We start from the raw sequence: 21,725 nt of genomic DNA, 5'->3' as shown, positions 1-21,725 counted from the left end.
ATGGTAAAAAGAAAATCTAGAAAATAACGCAACATCCGGCATTCATCCTTTATATTATGACGCAAATGTAAAGATACTAAATGATCCATTTATATCCCTTTTACTGCTGCTGCTGCTGTTGTCGTGTTTTCCGTTCATTTTTGTAACGTGTGATAATTCCGCCAAAGGTTGTAAATTGTATTCTTAAATATTTATTGCATGCGAAATGCATTTATTTGATAATGAAGAAACAGATTGATAAATAAAAATGATAAATAGATGCCAAAATTGTTGAAGCGTATTGCGCTAAACTATAACGCACGACATATTTGACAGATCAAATATTTGCTTTTGAAAATTTCGTCAAAAAATGCTTATGATTAATGTTTCGGATAAAATAGGCCTATCTTTGAGTCAAAGAGTTTATCAATAATAATTCATTCATTTACGGAGCTCACAAACACTAATTATTGCATGCAAATGTTTTTATAGGCTATATATATAGGCTATCTATCTATCTATCTATCTATATATATATATATATATATATATATATATATATATATATATATATATATATATATATATATATATAAATAATACCCCTTAACAGAGATTTTAGAAATGTTTTCAGTTCTTAGTGTGATAAAACTTAATATTACATTTGATGATTTTCTGTGTAATGCCTCGTCAATGGAAATACATCACTCTGCCTTCACTGTCTTTTTTATCTTATTTATTTCCATCATCGGGTTTTACAAAGAATTTAGGGGATTGCAGCCTCTAAGGGCCAAAAATGCTTTAAAGAGCACATGCAAAATGTCTGAAACAACGAAAACGTCCCGTTCAAACCATATGGGGGAAAATGAGACAAAAATTGGCAACACATGCAAAAACTTACCAGACAGCAACATATAAATACTTATTTTCAAAAATGTCTCTTTACAGTCTCGTTTGATATAGTGCACATGTGTGTCGCATGGACACAATTCATATTTACAAATGTACAAATCAATAAATTAAAGCGAAACCAATTTTAGGGGAGAGAATGAAAAACAAAAAACAATGTCGTTTTGTAAACGTCTATACAGATATAAAAAGAGTCATTAACAAATATTATTATAATGCACCTAACAGATCATCTGTAAACGTTCATTCTAATAATAGTTAGTATTATCATAATAGGTATATGCATTATGAACCGCTGATCTGTCAAGCGTATTATAATGACTAGGCCTCATATTTGATAATGACTTCATAATAAAAGTTATTATAAAGTCAATTTATATCCTTCTAGATAGTGGAGTTGTTTCCTTTTAGGTGTGCTTCATGCATTTGTACTGTTTCATCCAAGACCTGCAGGAACCTGTGGGTCGTGTAAATGTTCATTTTAGGAGTTCAGGGTCATGTGGTTTTAGTTTGAGTTCATGGCCTGGTGCCTTGTTCGATCGGTTGGTGCTGACTCCGAACAGCAAACCTGTTGACATGCACGGGAATGGGCACCACGATTTTGGGGTTCCGCACGGGTTCCCCGGATCTGTTGTTGACGTTGCCGGCTTTGATGCGCTTCCACTTGGCCCGCCGATTCTGGAACCAGATTTTGACCTGGACCTCGCTCAGTTTGAGTGCGTGTGCGATCTGCGAGCGCTCGGTGAGAGACAGATACTTCTTACAGTGAAACTCTTTCTCCAGTTCCAGCAGCTGCTCGCTGGTGAAAGCAGTCCGTCTCCTCCGGCTCTTACCCGCCGAACCGCTCTGGGGTAACGCGTCCTGTGAGCCGGCTTTGAATTTCCCTTTCTGGGAAGCTGAACCGCAGGTGTTTCCGTCGGAGAAACTTTCGTTCTCGCTGTCGGCCGAACTGTCCTCTCTGTCGCTGCACGCTGCCTCCGCTGATTTCAGGTCCAGTTTCTCGTCATCTGAACTGTATAATTTGGTTTCGCCTGAAGGGAACGAAAATCATCAAGATATAAACCATTGACCATCTTTGATATCACGGGATAGATGGGTGCCTCATGCAACAGTTGCTAAATGCATTATTACGAAACTGTAAGATATCTTTAATTTTACTGAAATGATTTAGAAACGTAACAAAACATAGGCCTATACAAGTACTAAAGCTCCATCCTTTTGGAGCATAGTGTTGTTTTGAACACCTCTCCAAGTGGAGGCCCATAACACTCAATAAAATGCTTCATGTGGTAACATCTAAATGAACTTGGTTTGATTCGTGTAAAAAAATACGTTTACATTTTTCCTTTAAAAATACGTCAGATGAACAGTACAATATACGAGAAATACGAGAAGTATGCAGAAAAAAGTAGGCTAATTTTCTCCACACGCACTTTGTCAGTTTTCAGTCCTTTCATAAAAGAGCAATGCAGCAAACTTGGTGCATTTTCGGGTTAGCACCAAAATCAAATTTAGCCTATTTTTAGAACTTCAGAAACTTTCTAGTAACTTTCAATAAATAATCAATACCAAATATAATATAATTGGCTGCATTCATTGGAATAGCCAAGACGAAACTGCATAAATCAAAGTTTCATGACATTTACAACTATTTCATATACACTTTAAAAAGTGCTAATTTGAAATTGTTGCCTTGAGACCTATAGATATATCTAACCCTTAAAATAAGTTTTGTTGGTGTAACCCTCTGTATTTAGCCATGGTGATGTTAGATCTTGTTGTGATCAAACCACTTCATTTAGATGTTACTATGAAGCCCATTTTTTGGGGTAAAAATGTTAACAAATGCTCTGAGCATTATACATTATAACCCAAATGGGTTTTTAAAGGTTACCAAAACCTTTTAACCACGCCAGCAAACCACCTGTCAGTGACCTAAAGTTTGTCTCCAGTGCTTACCTGCAACTGCCTGAAAAGTTTCCGAGAAATTCAGCAGATCTGAGCCCTTGAGCTCCTCGTGTGGGCTGTCCTGCCGGTTGATCCCCGTCCCATTAGCGCTTAACCGGGGTCCCGGCATCTCCTGCGGGGGATAGAAACTATCTGGAGGATCCGAGAAACTGGGCAGCGTGGTGGTGAGCGCAACCATGGAGGGCATCCCCTGCCCCAACCCCGCGCAAAAAGTGTTTGTCAAACGCCCCGCGAAGGATGCCAGAGGCGCTAACGGAGGGATACCTGACGGTAATGACGAATGAGACAGGGCTTGCGGAATCATGAGCGGTCGGTATGGCATAAACATCGGGTAGCCCGTGTAGAGCAGGTGGCCCGGCCGCGGCTGTGGAGTGCCAATCAAAGAATCGATGGAAAATGCCGTCCCCGTACCGCTCGGTCTCTGCATGGTGAACTGAGCGGTGTCTGCTAGTATAAATTCCGTATAGTGGCCGTGTGAGTGAGACAAATCACCCAAATGTTGGTCCACAGTTATCCCGATGGAGCCGAACGGGTCCTCGCCGTCCCCGCGCCTCGACGTCAAACTGACTGAGACCTGACGCGTATTTTTGTGTGGAGCTCTGAGTATCTCAGTCTCTATTTGTGACATACTGAGACATAAACACACACTCACCCTTCTTTCTCTCGCTCTCTTTCCCACCTCTCTTTCCCCCTCCCTCCCTCTCTCTCTCTCTCACACACACACACACACACACACACACACACACACACACACACACACACACACACATCCAGGGCGCAAACGGTTATCATCAATACAAGAGGATAGAAGGGGGAGTTGCCCTGGAGACTCATCCATCTTCCTCAAATTACGCTTCATTTCCTTATTCAGTTCCTGACTTTTTAGGCCGCGTTGGGAAGAGGTAGTTTCCCAGTGGATACCCCAATAGACAGGTCAAATCCCCCCTCCTCTCTTCCCCAGTCCACATTGACTGCGAAGTGAATGTGAGGGGACTGCGCTGACCACACCAACCCAATCAACTATTATTAATTTTGATTGATGATAAGTAATTACTTTGTATTCAAGGGAAGATATACAACAACGGGTCTTTTGTTGATTTTTTAGGGCCGATGGCATCGGAGTCGCGAGGGCGGAGAGGCAGATGTTTTGCCCCTCTTGTGAGAGAGACTCTTTTCTATTCTATTTGAATAAAGAGTGAATCTGGCCTTCTCGGAGTGCGGCAACAATTATCCCAAGAGAGAGATCTTACTGATGACATTACGTGCGAATGTAGAGCTCTGTGCACTCGCTTTACTGAACAAATGGGTATATATATATATATATATATATATAATTCTATATATAATTTAAGATAAAAAACGAAGTATTAATAATTACATATTACTATCAAATAGCCTATATAATATATTTATAGTGTATATTATATTACTATAGGCCTATATTAAATGCAAATATTTACGTTTATACGGGCCTAACATTTTTCATATAATACATAAATAAAATAAAAATATTAATTAATGCAATAAATCTTCATTCAGAGGATAGATCCTTGCCGGAAACTGAGCCTATGCCTACATTCAATTCTGGTCAAATGTCATCAGATTGGCTAATTTGACAAAATGTTAGTGCGTGTGTGTATATATATATATATATATATATATATATATATATATATATATATATATATATATATATATATATATTGTATTAAAATTCTACCATCTGAGCAGTTTCTCGTTCCCGCTAAGCATTAATTTAATCGCAGATCATTTGACCGATTAAATGCCAATTCAGTTCTGATGATGATTAGGCGCTATTGAGTCCTGCGGGGCGCGCGAGTTCTCCAACTGGCCGTCTGATTGCGCGAAGACATAAACACATCACCTCCGACTCTGATTAGCGATGGAGGAGCCACAGATGCTAATTATTCTTATAATTGCAAATGACTCCATTCAGGAGCAGTGCTCTTTGATCTATTGAAACCAGCCAGACTCTCTCTCTCTCTCTCTCTCTCTCTCTCTACACACACACACACACACACACACACACACACACACACACACACACTACTGAATGGGTGACAATCAGTCCCCCGTCACCTTATATGAGACATTTATCAGTGATCTTTTCACTGGCAATTTCTTTGCACTTTTGTTCCTTGTTTTTGAAAAAAGTTATTAAAATATGATTCTTTTGAATAATAATAATAATTAGCTAATATTATTATTAACATTACAGAAAATATTCAATATACATAATTAGAATTATATAATATTTATATTATATTATCACACACACACACACACACACACACACACACACACACACACACACACACACACACATACACATATATAGGCCTATAAATATTGTTATTGTCATTCTTATTTTAATAAATATTGCTGTTGCAATCGAAATATACTTAATTCTAATTAAAAACAGGCTACTAATGACTTTTGCCATTTTTTTTTTTTTTATATGCATTTGTTGAACGTTTTCTTTATTCACAAATCCGTTGGTGCTTTTTAAATAGTCGGGTTGACAGGATCATTTAACACGAGATCCTCGCCTTGTCCCGTCATTCTGTTCTCCGCATTTACTTGTGGTTATCATTCAAATGCGTGCCTCTCCAGAACACAACTACACACATCTCTCATCCGGAATGATTCTCTGAAAGAAAATTGACATGTGACTGGATGATCCTGTGTCAGTCTTCTACTTGCTAATGATAATCATTGTAACTGAAATGTGATAGCCTACTCTTGGTATTATTATGGCTCAAATCTGTATGTTCAGAGAGATAAAAAGTAAGGTTTCCTGTCAACATCTGTGATGACAAAATATTCTGGTTATGAACAGCAATGACGGAAAACGAAGAAGAAATCAGTTTTGGTTGTACTGACAGACAGCCAACTGAAGATAATGATGAGAGAGGTGTTCAACACTAACAACAAATAGCTACTTTTTGGTCATATACCATGGCCATGTTTTTTTGAACATGGTAGTATGGTATACTTTAAAGTACTTTGGAGGACTGTGTAAATACCACATAGGCCTACATGGTCACCATTAATGATCGTGGTACCGACACAGTACTTTTCCGCACAGGATAACCTCGATGTTTAGATGAAACTAAAAGCCTAAATTGGTCAAGAAGATGCAAAGCAAGGTCCCCAAAAACAATTTCAATTCAGGTTTCTCAAATTGAATGGAACATTTACTATCCGAATACATTTAAGCTGACCCACTAATTTGTTTGGTGTCATTGTGGATTTTGGATTCTCAAAATGTTAAATTGAGCATAGGGACTAAAATAAAGCAATACCAAAGTATGGAGATGAATATTACAGATCCAAAATGATGTACAACTATTTCTATCAATAATTAAAAAAAAAATTACTTTAAAAAGTTTGTTAAAATTCAAATAAAGGCAGTTCAGAATTATTTACTGTAAATCTTTTTTTCTCAGAACCTAACAATTTTATTTGAAGTTCAATTTACAGTCAGTGATTTGAGAACTTTCAAGTTCAATTGAGTTCAGAATTCATTTGAGCTCTATTGCGCCCCCTTGTGGTAAATATGGTAATTGTATTGTGTTACATCGAATGTACAGTATGTAGCATTCTGACTTCTTGCATCCTCTTAGTTTTGTCCTTCTATATAAACAAAATGTAATGGTTAAGGTTAAGCACCTCCATTTCATGAATTCCTATAAAATCCCATCCCATTTTTCTTACAATTCCTTAAAAACGACACACAACACTAGATTTATCACCACTTTGTTACACAATACCCCCTGCATCTCTCTTTAAACATCCATATTGTCCATCTACATGGCCAAAGCAAAGAGGTCACCGTATAAAACTCAATCACTGCACACATTCAACATTCTCAGGTTACTGCCTCCCTCAGTGAATATAGCCTTTGAATGCCAGCATTAGGTAATTTTTAAGAAAAGTGGGTAGACCCAGTTTAGGGACTACCCTGTGCAAGCGACCTTCCAGAAATGTTCGGAGTCTGTGACGAGCCAGGTGCTGTAGAGATCGAGGCGTTTGTGTCAGTGCAAACAAGGATTCGTAGAATTCCTGGTGTTTCTGTGTTGAAACAAACCCACAGTGAAGATATTTGAAATTAGCAATACTGCACAATACAAGCAATGCACTGCTTTCCAATGTTCTCACAATCAGCAAAACATAACACCAATCAAAGCTTGATTGTTGTTTTGAAATATTTACCACTTACTCAGACACTACCCTACATACAACAACATTCATTATAGTGTTTCTTTGAAACATATAGGTCAATGGAAAATTCATTCAGCTGGAGTTCTAATATCACTGATTGACATTTTACCTGAAATACTTCCGGAGGAACTGCCTCTACCCAGGCATCAGTGATTTTGAGGCGGTCATAGGCATTGAAGAGCACCTCCATTGTTCGTGGAGATATGCAGCAATATTTCAGGACCTATGCAATATAAATTAGAGAAAGGAGCCATCATATTACAGAAATAAACTGCACAAAATCAAGCTACCAAAGATGGTAGCAGCTGCCTTGATGCTCATTAGGTCAAAAACTTAACAGGCAACATCTTGTACGAAGGAACCTGCTAAGAAAACTGGTTGCAGAACAGCTTCTAAGTCACCATAATCCCATGTGTAATGAATTAGAACAATTTCAAGTGAACCCTCCAGCCTGGTCACATGAACATTACGTGACCATGGCAACATTTTTGCAAAACGAAACGACATGCCTTCCATTACAAAAAATCCAGAGTTGCCGCAAAATTGCTGCAAACTTGCCACTCATTATTTTCACATGCAAATGAGTTTGTCGCCAAAGGTTTTCTGCAGGTTCACTAACTGCAAACTTCTGGCAAACAGTGAATAATAATGTTGAGCTTGCAGCAAAGCTCAATTGCATGTGAAAATTAATGAGTGGCAAATATTCTGTAAGTTGGCAACAAGTATGTGGCAACTCTGTTTATTGTAAGGGCTATTTCACATTTGGCTGCAGTTTCCAAGTTAAATGTCCAGTAGGGGGTGCCAAAAGGGAGTGAACTGTTGTCGTAATCAGATACGATTTTTAAGGTGAACATTAGATGGCAGTTCTCTTCGCTGTCTCTATTGTGCACCATTTCCGTTTTTGCATTTGTGGCTCCTGCTGCACGTGTTCATATGTGCTTGCTCCCATGAAAGTTGACAGGGTGACGGATGCCGCGACTGCCCACCCCCAACCACCAGGGATTTGGGGGCCCTCTGCAGCCGTTGGCCCTGGGCTTCAGCCCAGGTAAGCCGGTGTGTTAATGTGGCCCTGGTTGTCATCATGACTCTAGTGTTAATTTTACCAGGAAACTGCAACGAATTGTAGAATTCAGCACGTAAAAATAAGTTTGCAAAAATGTAGTTATAGTAATGTTAATTCTGAGACTACATTGCAACCCTCAAGCTGATCTCTCGGTCGAAATAGAAACATACTTTGAAAAACAGGACACATGTACATGTATGCTGCCTTCAATAATCGACCAGATGAAATAGAAGGCAACATTTTTTCAGGTTTTGGACAGTCTTGTCCTAGAAATCCTAGGTCCTACCCAGGTACCTCATGATATGTACTCGAACTGAAAGGTTACCTCTTACTCGGACTTCAACCGGGAGATTACAACTCTGACTCCAACCAAGAGGTTGACAGCGTCCCTGCTTGGATAACCTGGCTGGGACTTGAACTGAGATCCTGTATTATCCTCCCTGTGCAACAAAATACTCACTCTATGATCTAAAATTAGAATCTGGTATATTGTGCTCTTTGTGCTGTAGCAAAAACACAGAAAGTTTCCAGTTTACCCCATTTTCTCATCTATTAGTTCGGAAGTCCCAAATAGAAGTTAAACATAGGAGTCAAGTGGCCTGATACTGTTTTGAAAAGAGTCACTTCACATTCTAAAGCAAGGAATCATTAAATTGTTTATGTTTCTTTCATAATAAAAAAATTCAACAAGGTAAGCTGGCCAGAGAATGAACAGAATTTTTGGAGCAATCGTCCCACCAGTGTTGTGTAGGTCAAAGGTTGAATGTTGTATTTATGGGAGAACATTGAACGGAATAATTAAATACTCTGCTTGATGAACAGATTGGGCTCCCCTCTGGGGGATTGTGGGGAATTTCTGCAATTAGTGCTAATTAATCTCCTATTAACATTTGCCTCGTTAAGACTTAGGCAATTTATTTGGCACAAGTGGGACTCATTGAATGCGTGATATCAACTGTTTGCTTTAGAAAGACAGAAATAAACCCATCAAAAAAATTATTATTTCTGCATTTGTGACAACTAGAATATCATATGTTGCTTGTGGTAAACTTTAGTGATTGGTTTCGACTTAATTCATTTCTGTTTATTTGTTCAAAAGATGTACACCGATTTAGTTTGGATCCTTACATATAACAAAAAGGCAAAGTTAGTTTCCAATTCCATTTTGAGGCAGTGCTTAGTCATGCCCTGCATCAAAATATATATATCTCCCCACTTAACATTGAATTTCAAAAGCACTATGACAATTGAGTTTGGTGTCCAAATTTTCAGTATTCATAAGTATTCATAGAGTAGGTGAGAAATACATCCTATGAATTTAAATACCTACGATGAATCTCCATCTGTATATTATATATGTCATACTTGGGGAATATGTTTAAAGTCTAAAAGTCTTAAAAAATGGCGGAGAACTGCACATCGTGCGGCTCTTATTAACTGTAGCTTCGGAAAGCTCCAGGGCAGCTATTTTACAAGTGGCATACAAGTACAACTCTTACTAACTTGAAAGGGGAAAGACTGAAATCACCTAAATGGTTGGTCAAGATTACAATCAAATAACATATTTTAAAATATGCAGTAAAATCTGACAACAATTGTATCATAAATTGTGCTTCTTTAGCTCAGATCACACTGAAAACACTATTTGTCAGTCTGGTCATTTTTAATGCGCAATTGTGAGTTAAATAACAGGCTTTTCTCAAAAAGGTGACCCGCTTTTTTTCCTGTAACGTGGGATTTTCTTTTATACACCCTCCATTTTTGGACTTACAATTTATCCCATTCATTTTAAGTAGCTAAGCTGTCTCTGATATTACTCAAAGTACTTTATTAACGGTCGAGAAGGACTTCATCAAATGCATTTAATCTGTACAGCCATTTGTCAATTAATGTAACCTAAATGTCTAAAGACTGTGGTGCTATCAAAACATGCATCTCTTTCATTGAGCATCTTGTCCAGCCTGGCACAGCAACATAGGCTCAACCATCCATCCATCCATCCATCCATCGTCAACCGCTTATCCTGTGTACAGGGTCGCGGGGGGCTGGAGCCTATCCCAGCTAACAGTGGGCGAAAGGCGGGGGACACCCTGGACAGGTCGCCAGTCCATCGCAGGGCTAGGCTCAACCAATGGTGTAAATTTGGAACGGGACTATCTGTTTGTACAACCAATGGATGACAGTGGGATTTTTCAGGAATCTGATTGAAAACATTGATTATTTTTGCAATTCCATTTGGTGTCGCTAGATTGTGCAGAAATTACACATTTCAGCCTTAAGTACTTTTGCAACAAATACTCTCTTCACAAGTACTGGCCTTCGGCAGGGCTCCTGGCCACAATCTGATGGATCCGTAGTTGAGTAGTGCCTGTACAATCCTCTCGGGCTCATTGTCTACCTTATAGGTCACCCCCTTCAGGATGTTATGCATAGGTGCATCTGCACTGTAATCCATCTCGTTAACCGACGCATTGTGTTTAAGCAGTAGTTCTACCACATCAGGGTTGACGTTCTTGCACGCCATATGCAGTGGCGTCTGCTTGTCTGCGTCACTAATATGTATGTCTGCCCCAGCAGACACTAGCAGGTGGCACACACTAGTGTAGCGCTCTAGAGACGTGGGGTCTTGTGGTTGGGAACAGGCGGAATTGAGTGCCGTGTGTCCTTCATCATTTTGTAGGTTAAGTGCTGCTCCATTATGTAAGTAGTGCTCCACATGACCTGGAAGGCCATGGCGGGCGGCCACATGGAGGGGCGTGTCATTCTCATACAAGCTTTGACCATTAATAACAGCACCAAATGAGATTAGATGTTTGGCACACCTGGCAAAACAAACAGAAAAGATTCAAACATGGAAACTTGTTGCCAGAGTTTGTGAGCATACAATGCACATTGATATAGTTAGCTAGTTTTTAACTGTATTTGGAGTAGATTATATTCAATAAATTTGTCAAAATGCACGCCATTTTTACGTGGCTTGTTACGCGTATTGCAACAGTTTCCAGGTGAAATAAATACGAGAGGTGCTACAACAACAATGATTTGAACAACGAACAATGAACTTTCACAGAAATCCCAATTAAAATGGCAGATTATCAGTACATAAACACTTTCTTTTCAACCTGTTCCTCACACAAAGACATCAAAACACTTTTACTATAGCGGATGACATGTAAGGTGATTCATTTTAACGTCTGAATTTTATAACCAACTACATTTACAAGCTAGTTCAGACACAATCTAATTGCGTGTTAGCGCAACTGATGTGATGCAAAGGACCGGGGTATAAGTCCTAAAGAGCGCTCGAGTCGAAACATGAGCCGAAATGTCATAGAAGCATCACAAAATGGATGCTTGGAAAAACGGTTGTTTCAGCAATTGCATTTTTTATGTCACATTTGCTTTTTATGCAACTAGCGGTTAGGTTTAAGGTTTAGGGAAGGGAGGTAGGTTTTGCTGATTTAAAACTCCATAGAGCATTGATGTTAAAAACCTCATCTGTTTGGGAAAACATTTTACTCCCTTATTCAGCTCTGAACTACTACAATACGTGTAATGAACCATGTAAAATTGTTTGGCAAAAATGTCACCACAATCACATAATTTTCATGAGATCAGGTTGCACAACGAGCAGCAAAGTGGACCACATTTTATGTTACAAGTCAAAAGTCTGACTACACAAGATCAAGTTAGTGTTTGCATTATCTCTATCCTATTGTTGATAGGCTATTGTTGAGTATAAATGTGGACATTACGTTAAATGTTTACATTCTTCCAAAGTTATTCCTGTCTATGAATTCATATGAAGCCCCTTCATTTCAAGCGTCAACCTGTCAATCATATGAAATAGCAAAATTCTCCACAAGACTTCCTGCAATCAGGGGACTGAAGCAACACTCACTCAAGTGACTCGAGCTGAGTGCACATGTGCAAGGGCATCTGCCCATCCTCGTTCACCTCGTTGGTATTGGCGCCGTACTGCAGCAACAGCATGGCACACTCTTGCTGGCACTCTTCACAGGCCTCATGTAGAGCAGTGGTGCCCCCAGGTGCCTGGTCCACTCGAGCGCCCCTCTGGAGAAGATGTCTTAGACACTCGGTGAAACCCCTGCCGGCAGTGACGTGTAGCGGTGTGGTCAACTCTTGTTCGTATGTCAATGACCACAGTCCTGAGGATAGAGCAGAATTAAAAGACTAGCTATTCAGAAATCAGTTTTACGGTTTTGTTTGAAGCTCTTGTGGTTAAAATGCATTTAGCAGCACCTAACGGCACTTGCACTACAAATAATAATTTGCTTCAAAATCAACGCAAAAGCTTTTAATGTTCATCTAAACAAGACACATTTTTTGCTTGTATTGAAAAACTATTTAGAGGCAATGAAATATATTACAAAATATTTTCATTCATTTTTCATTGCAATGTGCATGACTGTTCGAAATAAAATCTGTTTTGATCTTCATCTAAGTTACAATAATGAACAAACACGATCTGTTTTAACTAATAACACACTAATTGTTGTATTGTTCTTGAACACATTGAGTACATCACTGAGACATTCACAGTGTAGACTGTGATCCCCTAGGCCAGTGATGACTACAAAAGCTATTTAGAAACACAAGTTGGCAAACCTGGCATCCAGTTATTGTAAAGAGATTGGAGGTGTGGTTTAGAGCTACTTTGACTTATAAAAAGCTCTCAAACATTTTGAGTTTGTTAATCACATGAAGCATTTGCTGACGTGGCCCATGCCTTGCAAAAAAAGAGATCTCAGAAGGCCTACGAATTGTTAAGTCAAGTCAAGTAAAATGTATTTGTATAGCGCTTTTCAAAAAAGGTGGTGGGCTAAAGCACATAAATGTTAATCAGAAGGTTGCTGGTTTGATCCCCACGCCCACCACCATTGTGTCCTTGAGCAAGGCACTTAACTCCAGGTTGCTCCGGGGGGATTGTCCCTGTAATAAGTGCACTGTAAGTCGCTTTGGATAAAAGTGTCTGCCTAATGCATAAATGTAAATGCAAATGTCAAAACAGGCATTGTTTCAAAGCAGCTGAACATGAAGTTATGCTAGAACAGAAAATAAATGAATATAATGACAATATTTGTTATGTTTAGAATTATTAGTGGTTAAAATTAGTAAACTAAGTAAGTGTTGTGGGTCAATAGTTAAACAAAATTATTTTGTATGAACTAATTTTCTGTGTTAAAGTCCTTGAAGTCATCCAGAATTAACTAAGGAAATACACATAGATAAGAGTTTTGTCCCTCCTTTGACCAAGTTGATATAGGTATCATTCAGTGAGGAGCATCGCAGTCTGTGAATTAAGGAACTCCATCCTAAGCCCATGCTTCAGACAGTGGCTCATGAAGAATCCCATGTATTTGAGTTTGCATCAGTTCATCCTCTGAGCAGTCTGTCTTAGTAGACTGAAGTGAAGTCTGGCTGGCACATGCTGCAATTGGTCATCATCACTCAGCGACACAGTGAGAGTCGGACATCAGGCAGGCCAGAGACGGATCTGGCAGGCTCTGGTAACGTCAGGATATAATACCGAGGTTTAGACAGGGAAAGACATAGAATAAACTTAACGTAGAAGCCATTCAATTTAAAGCAGGTTTAAAGAATAAGAGAAGTGTTTCCGGTTCCGGCAGACCAAACTAAAGCAGTATAACTATGAATGATGAACTAGGGGTATAAAATTAGGTGTCTGGTTGAATAGATAAGTCATTAGTCTAGACTTAAACCGAGAGAGTGTGTCTGAGTTCCGAACACTGCTCAGAAGACTATTACATAGTTTAGGAGCCAAATATGAAAATAATTTCCCTCATTTTGAGGATTTTTATATTTTTGGTACTGTTAACAGGCCAGAGTTTTGCAATCATAGTGAGCATGATGGATTATAGCATGATAGAAGGTCAAATAATTACTTTGGAACTAGACCATTAAAGGTTTTGTCAGTATTAACAGAATGTTAAAATTAGTACAAAACTTAACAGGTGGCCAATGTAACGCCAATAAAATGGGACTGATATGATCATATTTCTTGATTCTACTAGCTCTTTAGCTGCTGCACTTTGAACCAATTTAAGTTTATTTATTAAACCTGCAGGACATCCACCTAGTAATGCATTACAATAATCTAGTCTTGAGGTCATGAACGTGTGAATAAATTTTTTGGCATCAGAAACAGATAGCTTATGCAGTAACTTAGCAATATTTCTGAGGTGGAAGAATGCAGTTTTACACATATTGGAAATGTGTTTGCTGTGAAGTTGACGTTACAGTACATACATCAAGATTCAGATTATATTTCAGCATCTTATTTTTTGAGGGTTTTGTTCCAATAATTAGTACTTCTGTTTTATCAGAATTGAGTAGAAGGAAATTTCTAGCCATCCACTATATGATATAATTTATACACATTTGGAAAATTGTGAAATTTCATCGGGTTTCGGAAAAATATAAAGCCGTGTATCATCGGCATAACAGTGAAAACTAATTCCATGGTTCCTGATAATGTCTCCCAGGGGGAGCATATTTAAAGAGAAAAGGCGAGGCCCTAAAACTGGTCCTTGTGGCACTCCATCTTTTAACTTTAATTTGATCTGACAGTTCCTCATTTACACAGATAAAGTGGCAGCGGTCAGAGAGATAGGACCTAAACCAAGCTAATGCCTGTCCACAAATGACAACATAATTCTCAAGCCTATCCAAGAGAATGTCATGATCAATGGTCAGTGTTGGGGAGTAACAAAATACATGTAACGGGATTACGTATTAAAATACAAAATATAAGTAACTGTATTCCATTACAGTAGCAATTTAAATTGGTTATTATAATACAATTACATTTAAAATGTATTTTGATTACTGAAGAGATTTCTTTGCATTTTATTGTCATGTGTTTCTTTTAATATTTAGTCCTTTCAGATGGAAAATATTTATACATATAAATGATGCGATCCAAAGTGCATTTGAACAGCGGTGAAACACTTTCTTATGATGTGTTACATTCATACGAGCAGACAAAGAAGTATGTTTGAAGTAAGTTTGGAGCAGAAGAAATAAAATAAACCTTGTGTAAATTGTCATCTTTACACTAAGCTAAAATGCTATTTCTAGCTAATTTACATGCACATTTTACCACGCACAATCATATTTTTTTTATCAAGAAAATTCACGTTGGATCATAATTTCTTCTTTTCTATTAAAACCTTTGATATTTGGGCAAAAACTGTAGTCTTGATAATATTTTTTGTAAAAATCCTTAAAACAAGATCAATTTGATTAATCTTGTTTTAGAAATAACACTGCATAAGATATTTAGGTTTTCCAGAGAATGTATTTTTAACATGTGTATTTTGTCTTACTGTACTGGCAGAGTTTCTATAGTCAAAACAATTGAAAAAGCTACCAGTGCTGAAGAAGTAACCCAAAATATTTAGAATACATTACTGACGTTGAGTAATCTTACAGAATACATTACAAATGACATTTTACAGCATGTATTCTTTAATCTGTGGTGGAATACATTTCAAAAGTAACCCTCCCAACCCTGTCTATGGTGTCAAAGGCAGTACTAAGATCTATGAGCACTAGTAGAGAAATGCATCCAGATCAGATGACAAGAGCAAGTAATTTGTAACTCTGATAAGTGCAGTCTCTGTACTATTATGGGGCCTAAATCCTGACTGAAATTCATCATATATACATAATATAATACATATATAATTTCTCTGAAAAAAATTTACAGTTGGGAGGACACTAAATTTTCTTGTGTTTTCAACATAAATGGGGGATTTGAAATCAGTCTATAACTCAGCTGGATCAAGCTATGATTTCTTACTTGTTGCTTAGATATTCATCTGTCCACAGTTAGACAAACTGTTTATAAATGGTGATGTTGTGCAGGTCTAATCAACAGCTACTGGAAATGCTTGGCTGCTGCCAAAGGAGGATCCACCAGTTATTAAATCGAAGGGTTCACTTTCTTTTACCACAGCACTGTGAATTTTTAATTGGGTGTGTACAATAAATACACAGAAGATTATAATTGTTTGTGTGTGGTTAGCTTTAAGCACATTGTGTGTGTCTATACTTGTGACTTTGATGAGGATAAGATCACATTTTATGACCAATTAATGCAGAAAACCAGCTAATTCCAAAGGGTTCACATACTTTTTCTTGCCACTGTATTTGTAATTTTCTGTGATATATATATATCGTTATCGACCAGAAAAATTGAGAAAGGCATAATATAATTTTTTGTCTATATTACCCACTCATATTTATAGTTGTATCTGCATAATATTGTAAGTTAGGATAAGAGAAAAAAAATTTAACATGAAAAAAGAAAAAGAAAAATGACACTACCTTTAAGGAACCAAAAAAATCTCCCGCCTTGCAGGTAAAAGTCCCGCCTTGCAGGTAAAAGAGCCAATCACCTTTTAGTTACAGACATCGCCTGTCAATCAACTCGCTAACGCGCCGTTTGTGTGTTAAAGTAATATGAGGTCAGAGTGAAACACGATTGATTCGTGTGTTAATACACAATGAATTAAAAAATCAGTAAACGCATTTAGGCAAAGTGATTATAAGACTAGTCTTCCACTGGTCATGGCATGATACACAGGATGAAATACTCGCACAATTCACGAACTTAGGCAGCCGAACTGCTCCGTGTTACAGCTCCCTGTAACTGGGAGAAAGGGATGAAAAAAAGTTGACTAGATCTGTGACTCCGAGCAACGTTCTGCATCGATTGTGTACGCAGAGAAAATGTCTTAGTTTCTAAAAAGATTATACATTTATGTTTTATAATAAATAAGTAGTTTGATTCATGAAGCAAATAATTTTCATGACATTTTGGAAGCATTAAAAACTAATTTATTCAAGTTGTATCCGCATGCGCATTTGAAGTTGTGGTGTAGGTACACACCGTGGATCCACTCAAAACCATCGTGCACTGAGATGACTTAAGTGAAAAATATGAATAAATACTATTTAATCATCAGATGCATTCCTTTAACATGTTAGACTGGCATTCCCCACTGAATTTTATGCTGACATTTGAAAAACATCTTAAGTTGACTGGCATTGTGGATGGGCACCACATATGATGACATATAAGTGAGGCAGGTTAAAGTGTTGGACTTTGCTGCTTTAGGTAAGACAGTGAATATTCTTCATTATTCATATTGGCTGCCATGTTGATGGAAAAACAAAGCATGCATCTTCTTGTTATTGATTCTTTATTATAAATATGAAATGAAGACCTACTTTCTGAATATCTGTTTTTCTACTTTTTTGTTTTGACATTAGCATTGTACAGTAGCTAGCATGACCAGTAATGTCTCTTGTATGCAATGTATGGCTTATTTGTATGGCATGCATAGCATAGCAGAAAAGAAAGTGGTTGTGAGGGAAAAAAAGTAAAGTAACGCTTTACTTTCCATAAAAAATATTTTTGAATTAAGTTACTTTTTTAAGGAGTAACGCAATATTCTAATGAGTTACTTTTAAAAGTAACATTACCCAACACTGTCTATGTGTAAAACAGGAATAGGAAACAATGGCTGTTCTTGTAATGTTAAACAAGAAAGTTTCATATGTAATATGTAAAGTTTTTGTAAACAATACTTTATCAAGTATCATATGAACAAACATAAACAAAAACTAATAAAATAGCCCAAGACAACCTCAGAGAAACAGTAGGGGTGTGCGCAATAAGAAGCAATCAATGTGTAACCGAAACATATAGGGGAACAAATAGCTGACAGCAGGCGAGTCTGACGTGGCTGTACTGAAAATGAAAATGCACTAGTGCGTCAAAGCTATGCGGATGGGAGTATGAAAGTTTTAATATTTTTAATGTATACACCTGAGCATCCAGAGCTGATACTCAGACTTACACATCCAAATTGCCATGATAGAAATGAGAAGAAGTGTTGAAGAATTCATGCACAAACTAAGATAAACTAATAGGCTTTATACACTTGAAATTATTGACCCAGGGTCATTTTTAACCCTGAGTTAACATAATCCTGGGTTATCTTATTTAAAATTTCACACTGTTAGGTTAAGAATGAACACCGTGTCCCTTTGGCACAGCAAAACTGGAGCAGGGCTTCAAAACCCAGGGATAAAAGCAGAGCAAACCCCTTGCTAAAGCATAGCAGGCACCATAAAAAAGTACCTCTTTAAATGTAATTACACTTGGGTCATTTATGTCCTTGTAACATACTTAGCCCTCTGTAGTTGAACTTGAAGTTTTTCCATTCCTCTATGTTGCTGGTGTCATATATAGCATCTATGAGATAAGTACATTCTGGGTCATCAATGATACTGATAATAGTGAGGTCATCTCCAACAAGAAGCGCGTTCCAGAACTGAAGGATTAGTCCTGACGCTTGAGCTGTTGCAATTACATCGCTTCGATATTTCTTTTGTTTATGAATCCTAATCTTCGGCCCCATGTGTGAGGAGAACAGGAAAAGCTACTAGCAGTTGCGTATCCAGCCTCTACTTAGACACTATTCTTATTACAGTGAGGGTCTTCTTTGAACTGGAAAACATTTGTAGTTGTATGCTCTGATTACGTATGCTTAGTCTGTTGCCTGTTTTCAGAGATGGGCTATTTTAAGGTAGCTTGGAATGACCTTTGGAATAGTCCAGAAACCCAAGGCTGTCTGGTCTACTTGATATGTGAAGCAACCAGTTTGGTAATCTTGAAAATATAATCAGATCTGTCTTGAGATGACCTGACCCAACTTGAAGCCTCGAACACTACCAAAATACTTCAAACTCTTTGACTCTTGAGGTTCCTCTAGGAGGAATTTTAACTTCTTGTTGGTTGGCAAAATGTTACTCGAGCCGTATACAACTCATAACACTCTTACCTCTCACTTTTCCATCTGCAACCCAGCGCATGGCTCCTCCCTGAGGTTGGATGACCAGGTCAGCAGGAAAGCCTTTAGAGAAGATGTCTTTTACAGCTTCCAAATTTCCAGTGTACAGGGCATTTTGAACAACAAGGTCTCGGCACACAACCGAAGGGTGTACCACGGTTTGCCTAGAAGATATCCCTCTCTCCCGGGCCTCCTTCCTCAACAGGTAGCCACTGAGAACTGGGGCAGCTAGTCTCATCAGGTACCTTTCTTGTTCTAAAGAAGGCAAAGTGGAGTGAAGGAACTCCCTCTAGACATTTTAGAGGCAGTAATGGAGGGAACACCGAGGTGATTGACTCTTATCTTTATCTCAGCTTTTTAGAAGTCTTTTGGTCAAAGCATTATTAAGCCTGCATATGATCTTTTAAATGGTTCTCTGACTCTGCTCTTTGGGGTTATTTTGATATTCAATCTGAGAAGGAACTTGGCCACATGTGCATACAGGACTATTTTTACAGTGTCACATGGGCGGGACATAACTTTGGACTGTAATATCTGCTACAGATCCAAGGCAGTGAATCATTGCTCACTTTAAAACTGCACCTTTATCAAAGTGTCAGCTCAGATCGATCGATCTATCTATCTATCTATCTATCTATCTATCTATCTATCTATCTATCTATCTATCTATCTATCTGTCTGTCTGTCTGTCTGTCTGTCTGTCTGTCTGTCTGTCTGTCTGTCTGTCTGTCTGTCTGTCTGTCTGTCTGTCTGTGGTTTCCTTCAAATAAAATGCCAAAAATAAATGAAATACCATTTAATGCAATAAACATGATTTTATTATAATTATTAACACTTACTGACAAAGCAATCAACTGTGTCTTTTCCAGAAATTTCGTGATTCTGGTTACCTCTAAAGATACTGACTTATCCATTTGTTAACGACACTGCCAATAGGAATATAAATGACATTTATTCCATTTTGCCTTGCAGTAATAGCTGTCACATTGACTGAAGGCATCAAAAAGTTGCGACTTTGCGAACACACATTACAGGCGAGGCAGAGAATGGGAAGATTGTTTTGCTGCTGGAGTACATCCTTTTAAATGATACACATAATGAGTTTATAATATGCATCTGGGCTACCTCCTCGCTACTTTGATGTCTTCCAAATGGCCCGGGTATCATCAGCAAAACATGTAGGCACTTTCCCGCCCCATTGCCTCCCAAATGTATTTTAAATATCATTCCTTGTAACGCAATTATTTAAAACGTTGAACTAAACACTTACTAATGGGGAAAAAAGACAGTGACTTCCATGAATTCATTTCTCAAATGGTGGACATTCAATTTTTGTGGAGGCAGGGACTTTCTCAACCAAGGAAACAAAAAGAAGTGCATTGAATCAGCATTCCCTCAACTCGTTCATCTTACTCCCTGCGGACAAAACACACTCTCACACACATATACATATGCACATACACAGACACACACACTCGTTTGTTTTGCTCCCTGTGGGTTGAAGATGTCTATCATTTTGTCCTGCAGTGTGCTTAACAGTGAGGCCATCTGTAGGGTTTGGATCGTCTGGTCATACATCCACTTGCTGGACTTCCAAAACAGGCTGATGATCATAACCTTCATCAGTGCAATTAGATAATTAGTTCCTGCTGATTATCTTCCACTTAAACAGCCTTGACTGCTGTGACTCATATTAAAATAATAAAAACATGGAGCATGGAAACATACAGTACAGGCACTCATCTACTTGGCATACAATATGCAAGACTATACTAATGAATTTGGTAATTAAAGGAACAAAAAGCAGACCACGAATTAGAAATGCAAGCTAATTGGTTGAGACTAATTGATAACAGTGAACGCTAAAGAAATAACCAACATGCTTATAAGATGTTTGAATTCTGTCTAAATAGTGTTAAAAAAAATTAAATAATCTCTGAGCAATAATATGTAGATCTCTCTGCCTTTGAGGTGAAACACATTTAGGGAAAAATGATCAATCAATGCTCCTCATTGCTCTCAAACATTCTGGTTTGTGATGTGCAAAAGTTCCGTACCTGGCTGTATAATTTCATTTGTCCATGTTCAGGCTTGACAGCCCTCCAGGACAGTACAGCCGTGGCTTCTTGCTGAGCAGCTTCAGGTTATAATTTATTCAGATTCCAGGTTTTCAGAATCATTGGAATCCATTCCAAGAGTAGATTCTGTTGAGACAAATTTTCTCGATTCTTAAGAAAAAATGGGAGGCAAAGATAAATCTTACAATAAACAGTGCAATATAAAGCATACTTCACACTTTTTATTATTTCTAATGAAAGACAAAATATCATGTTATGCTCTGAGCAGAATCGATTCAGTCTGAACTCACAATGAAGTCGAAACAGTAGTTTGAATTTTCTGTAGTTAAAATCGGTTTGGTCTTACAGAAGTGTGAAACACTGCCCCAAGTGGCCAAAGCATTAAGTGTTGTTGGGTGTATGGGCATGCGTGAGCTCCATTTTGCAGGGGGAAATGCCCACTGAGGGGCGCCAAAAGCAAGTTGTTTTCAGCTGTATTACAGTGAAGAGGAATGCATATTTTATCAACTGTTTCCCCCAAATCTAAACGTCAGTGAAGTAAAAATGGGGAGGATGTTAGGGGAGAAACAAACTTCG

The 21,725-nt window shown here is 38.1% G+C and overlaps 2 protein-coding genes across 4 annotated transcripts; both read right to left on the bottom strand.

Annotated features, from left to right (window-relative positions):
• Positions 1 to 776: 776 nt before the first annotated feature.
• LOC127635288 (homeobox protein GBX-1-like) lies at positions 777 to 4,132 on the bottom strand. Its single transcript, XM_052115203.1, has 2 exons — positions 2,848 to 4,132; positions 777 to 1,919 (listed from the first exon to the last, which is right to left on the bottom strand). Exons 1-2 carry the CDS (start codon positions 3,482 to 3,484, stop codon positions 1,405 to 1,407), a joined length of 1,152 nt encoding a protein of 383 aa, XP_051971163.1. The 5' UTR covers positions 3,485 to 4,132; the 3' UTR covers positions 777 to 1,404.
• A 1,847-nt stretch (positions 4,133 to 5,979) lies between these two features.
• On the bottom strand, positions 5,980 to 19,466 carry asb10 (ankyrin repeat and SOCS box containing 10). 3 transcript variants are annotated; one of them, XM_052114395.1, is made up of 5 exons: positions 19,063 to 19,461; positions 12,066 to 12,333; positions 10,482 to 10,986; positions 7,211 to 7,324; positions 5,980 to 6,951 (listed from the first exon to the last, which is right to left on the bottom strand). In XM_052114395.1, exons 1-5 carry the CDS (start codon positions 19,307 to 19,309, stop codon positions 6,766 to 6,768), a joined length of 1,320 nt encoding a protein of 439 aa, XP_051970355.1. In that variant the 5' UTR covers positions 19,310 to 19,461; the 3' UTR covers positions 5,980 to 6,765. The 3 variants fall into 3 exon arrangements, 2 of the variants coding, with proteins under 2 accessions (XP_051970355.1, XP_051970356.1); XM_052114396.1 differs by lacking the exon at positions 19,063 to 19,461 and adding an exon at positions 18,408 to 18,796 and having other exon boundaries at positions 6,002 to 6,951; XR_007969397.1 differs by lacking the exon at positions 5,980 to 6,951 and having other exon boundaries at positions 8,490 to 10,986; positions 19,063 to 19,466.
• Positions 19,467 to 21,725: the final 2,259 nt, after the last annotated feature.

The sequence above is a fragment of the Xyrauchen texanus genome, chromosome 42 (assembly GCF_025860055.1).
Source record: "Xyrauchen texanus isolate HMW12.3.18 chromosome 42, RBS_HiC_50CHRs, whole genome shotgun sequence".
NCBI lineage: Eukaryota > Metazoa > Chordata > Actinopteri > Cypriniformes > Catostomidae > Xyrauchen > Xyrauchen texanus.
Note: the sequence above shows the minus strand (reverse complement) of the source record. Positions and strands in the feature narration are given on the sequence as shown.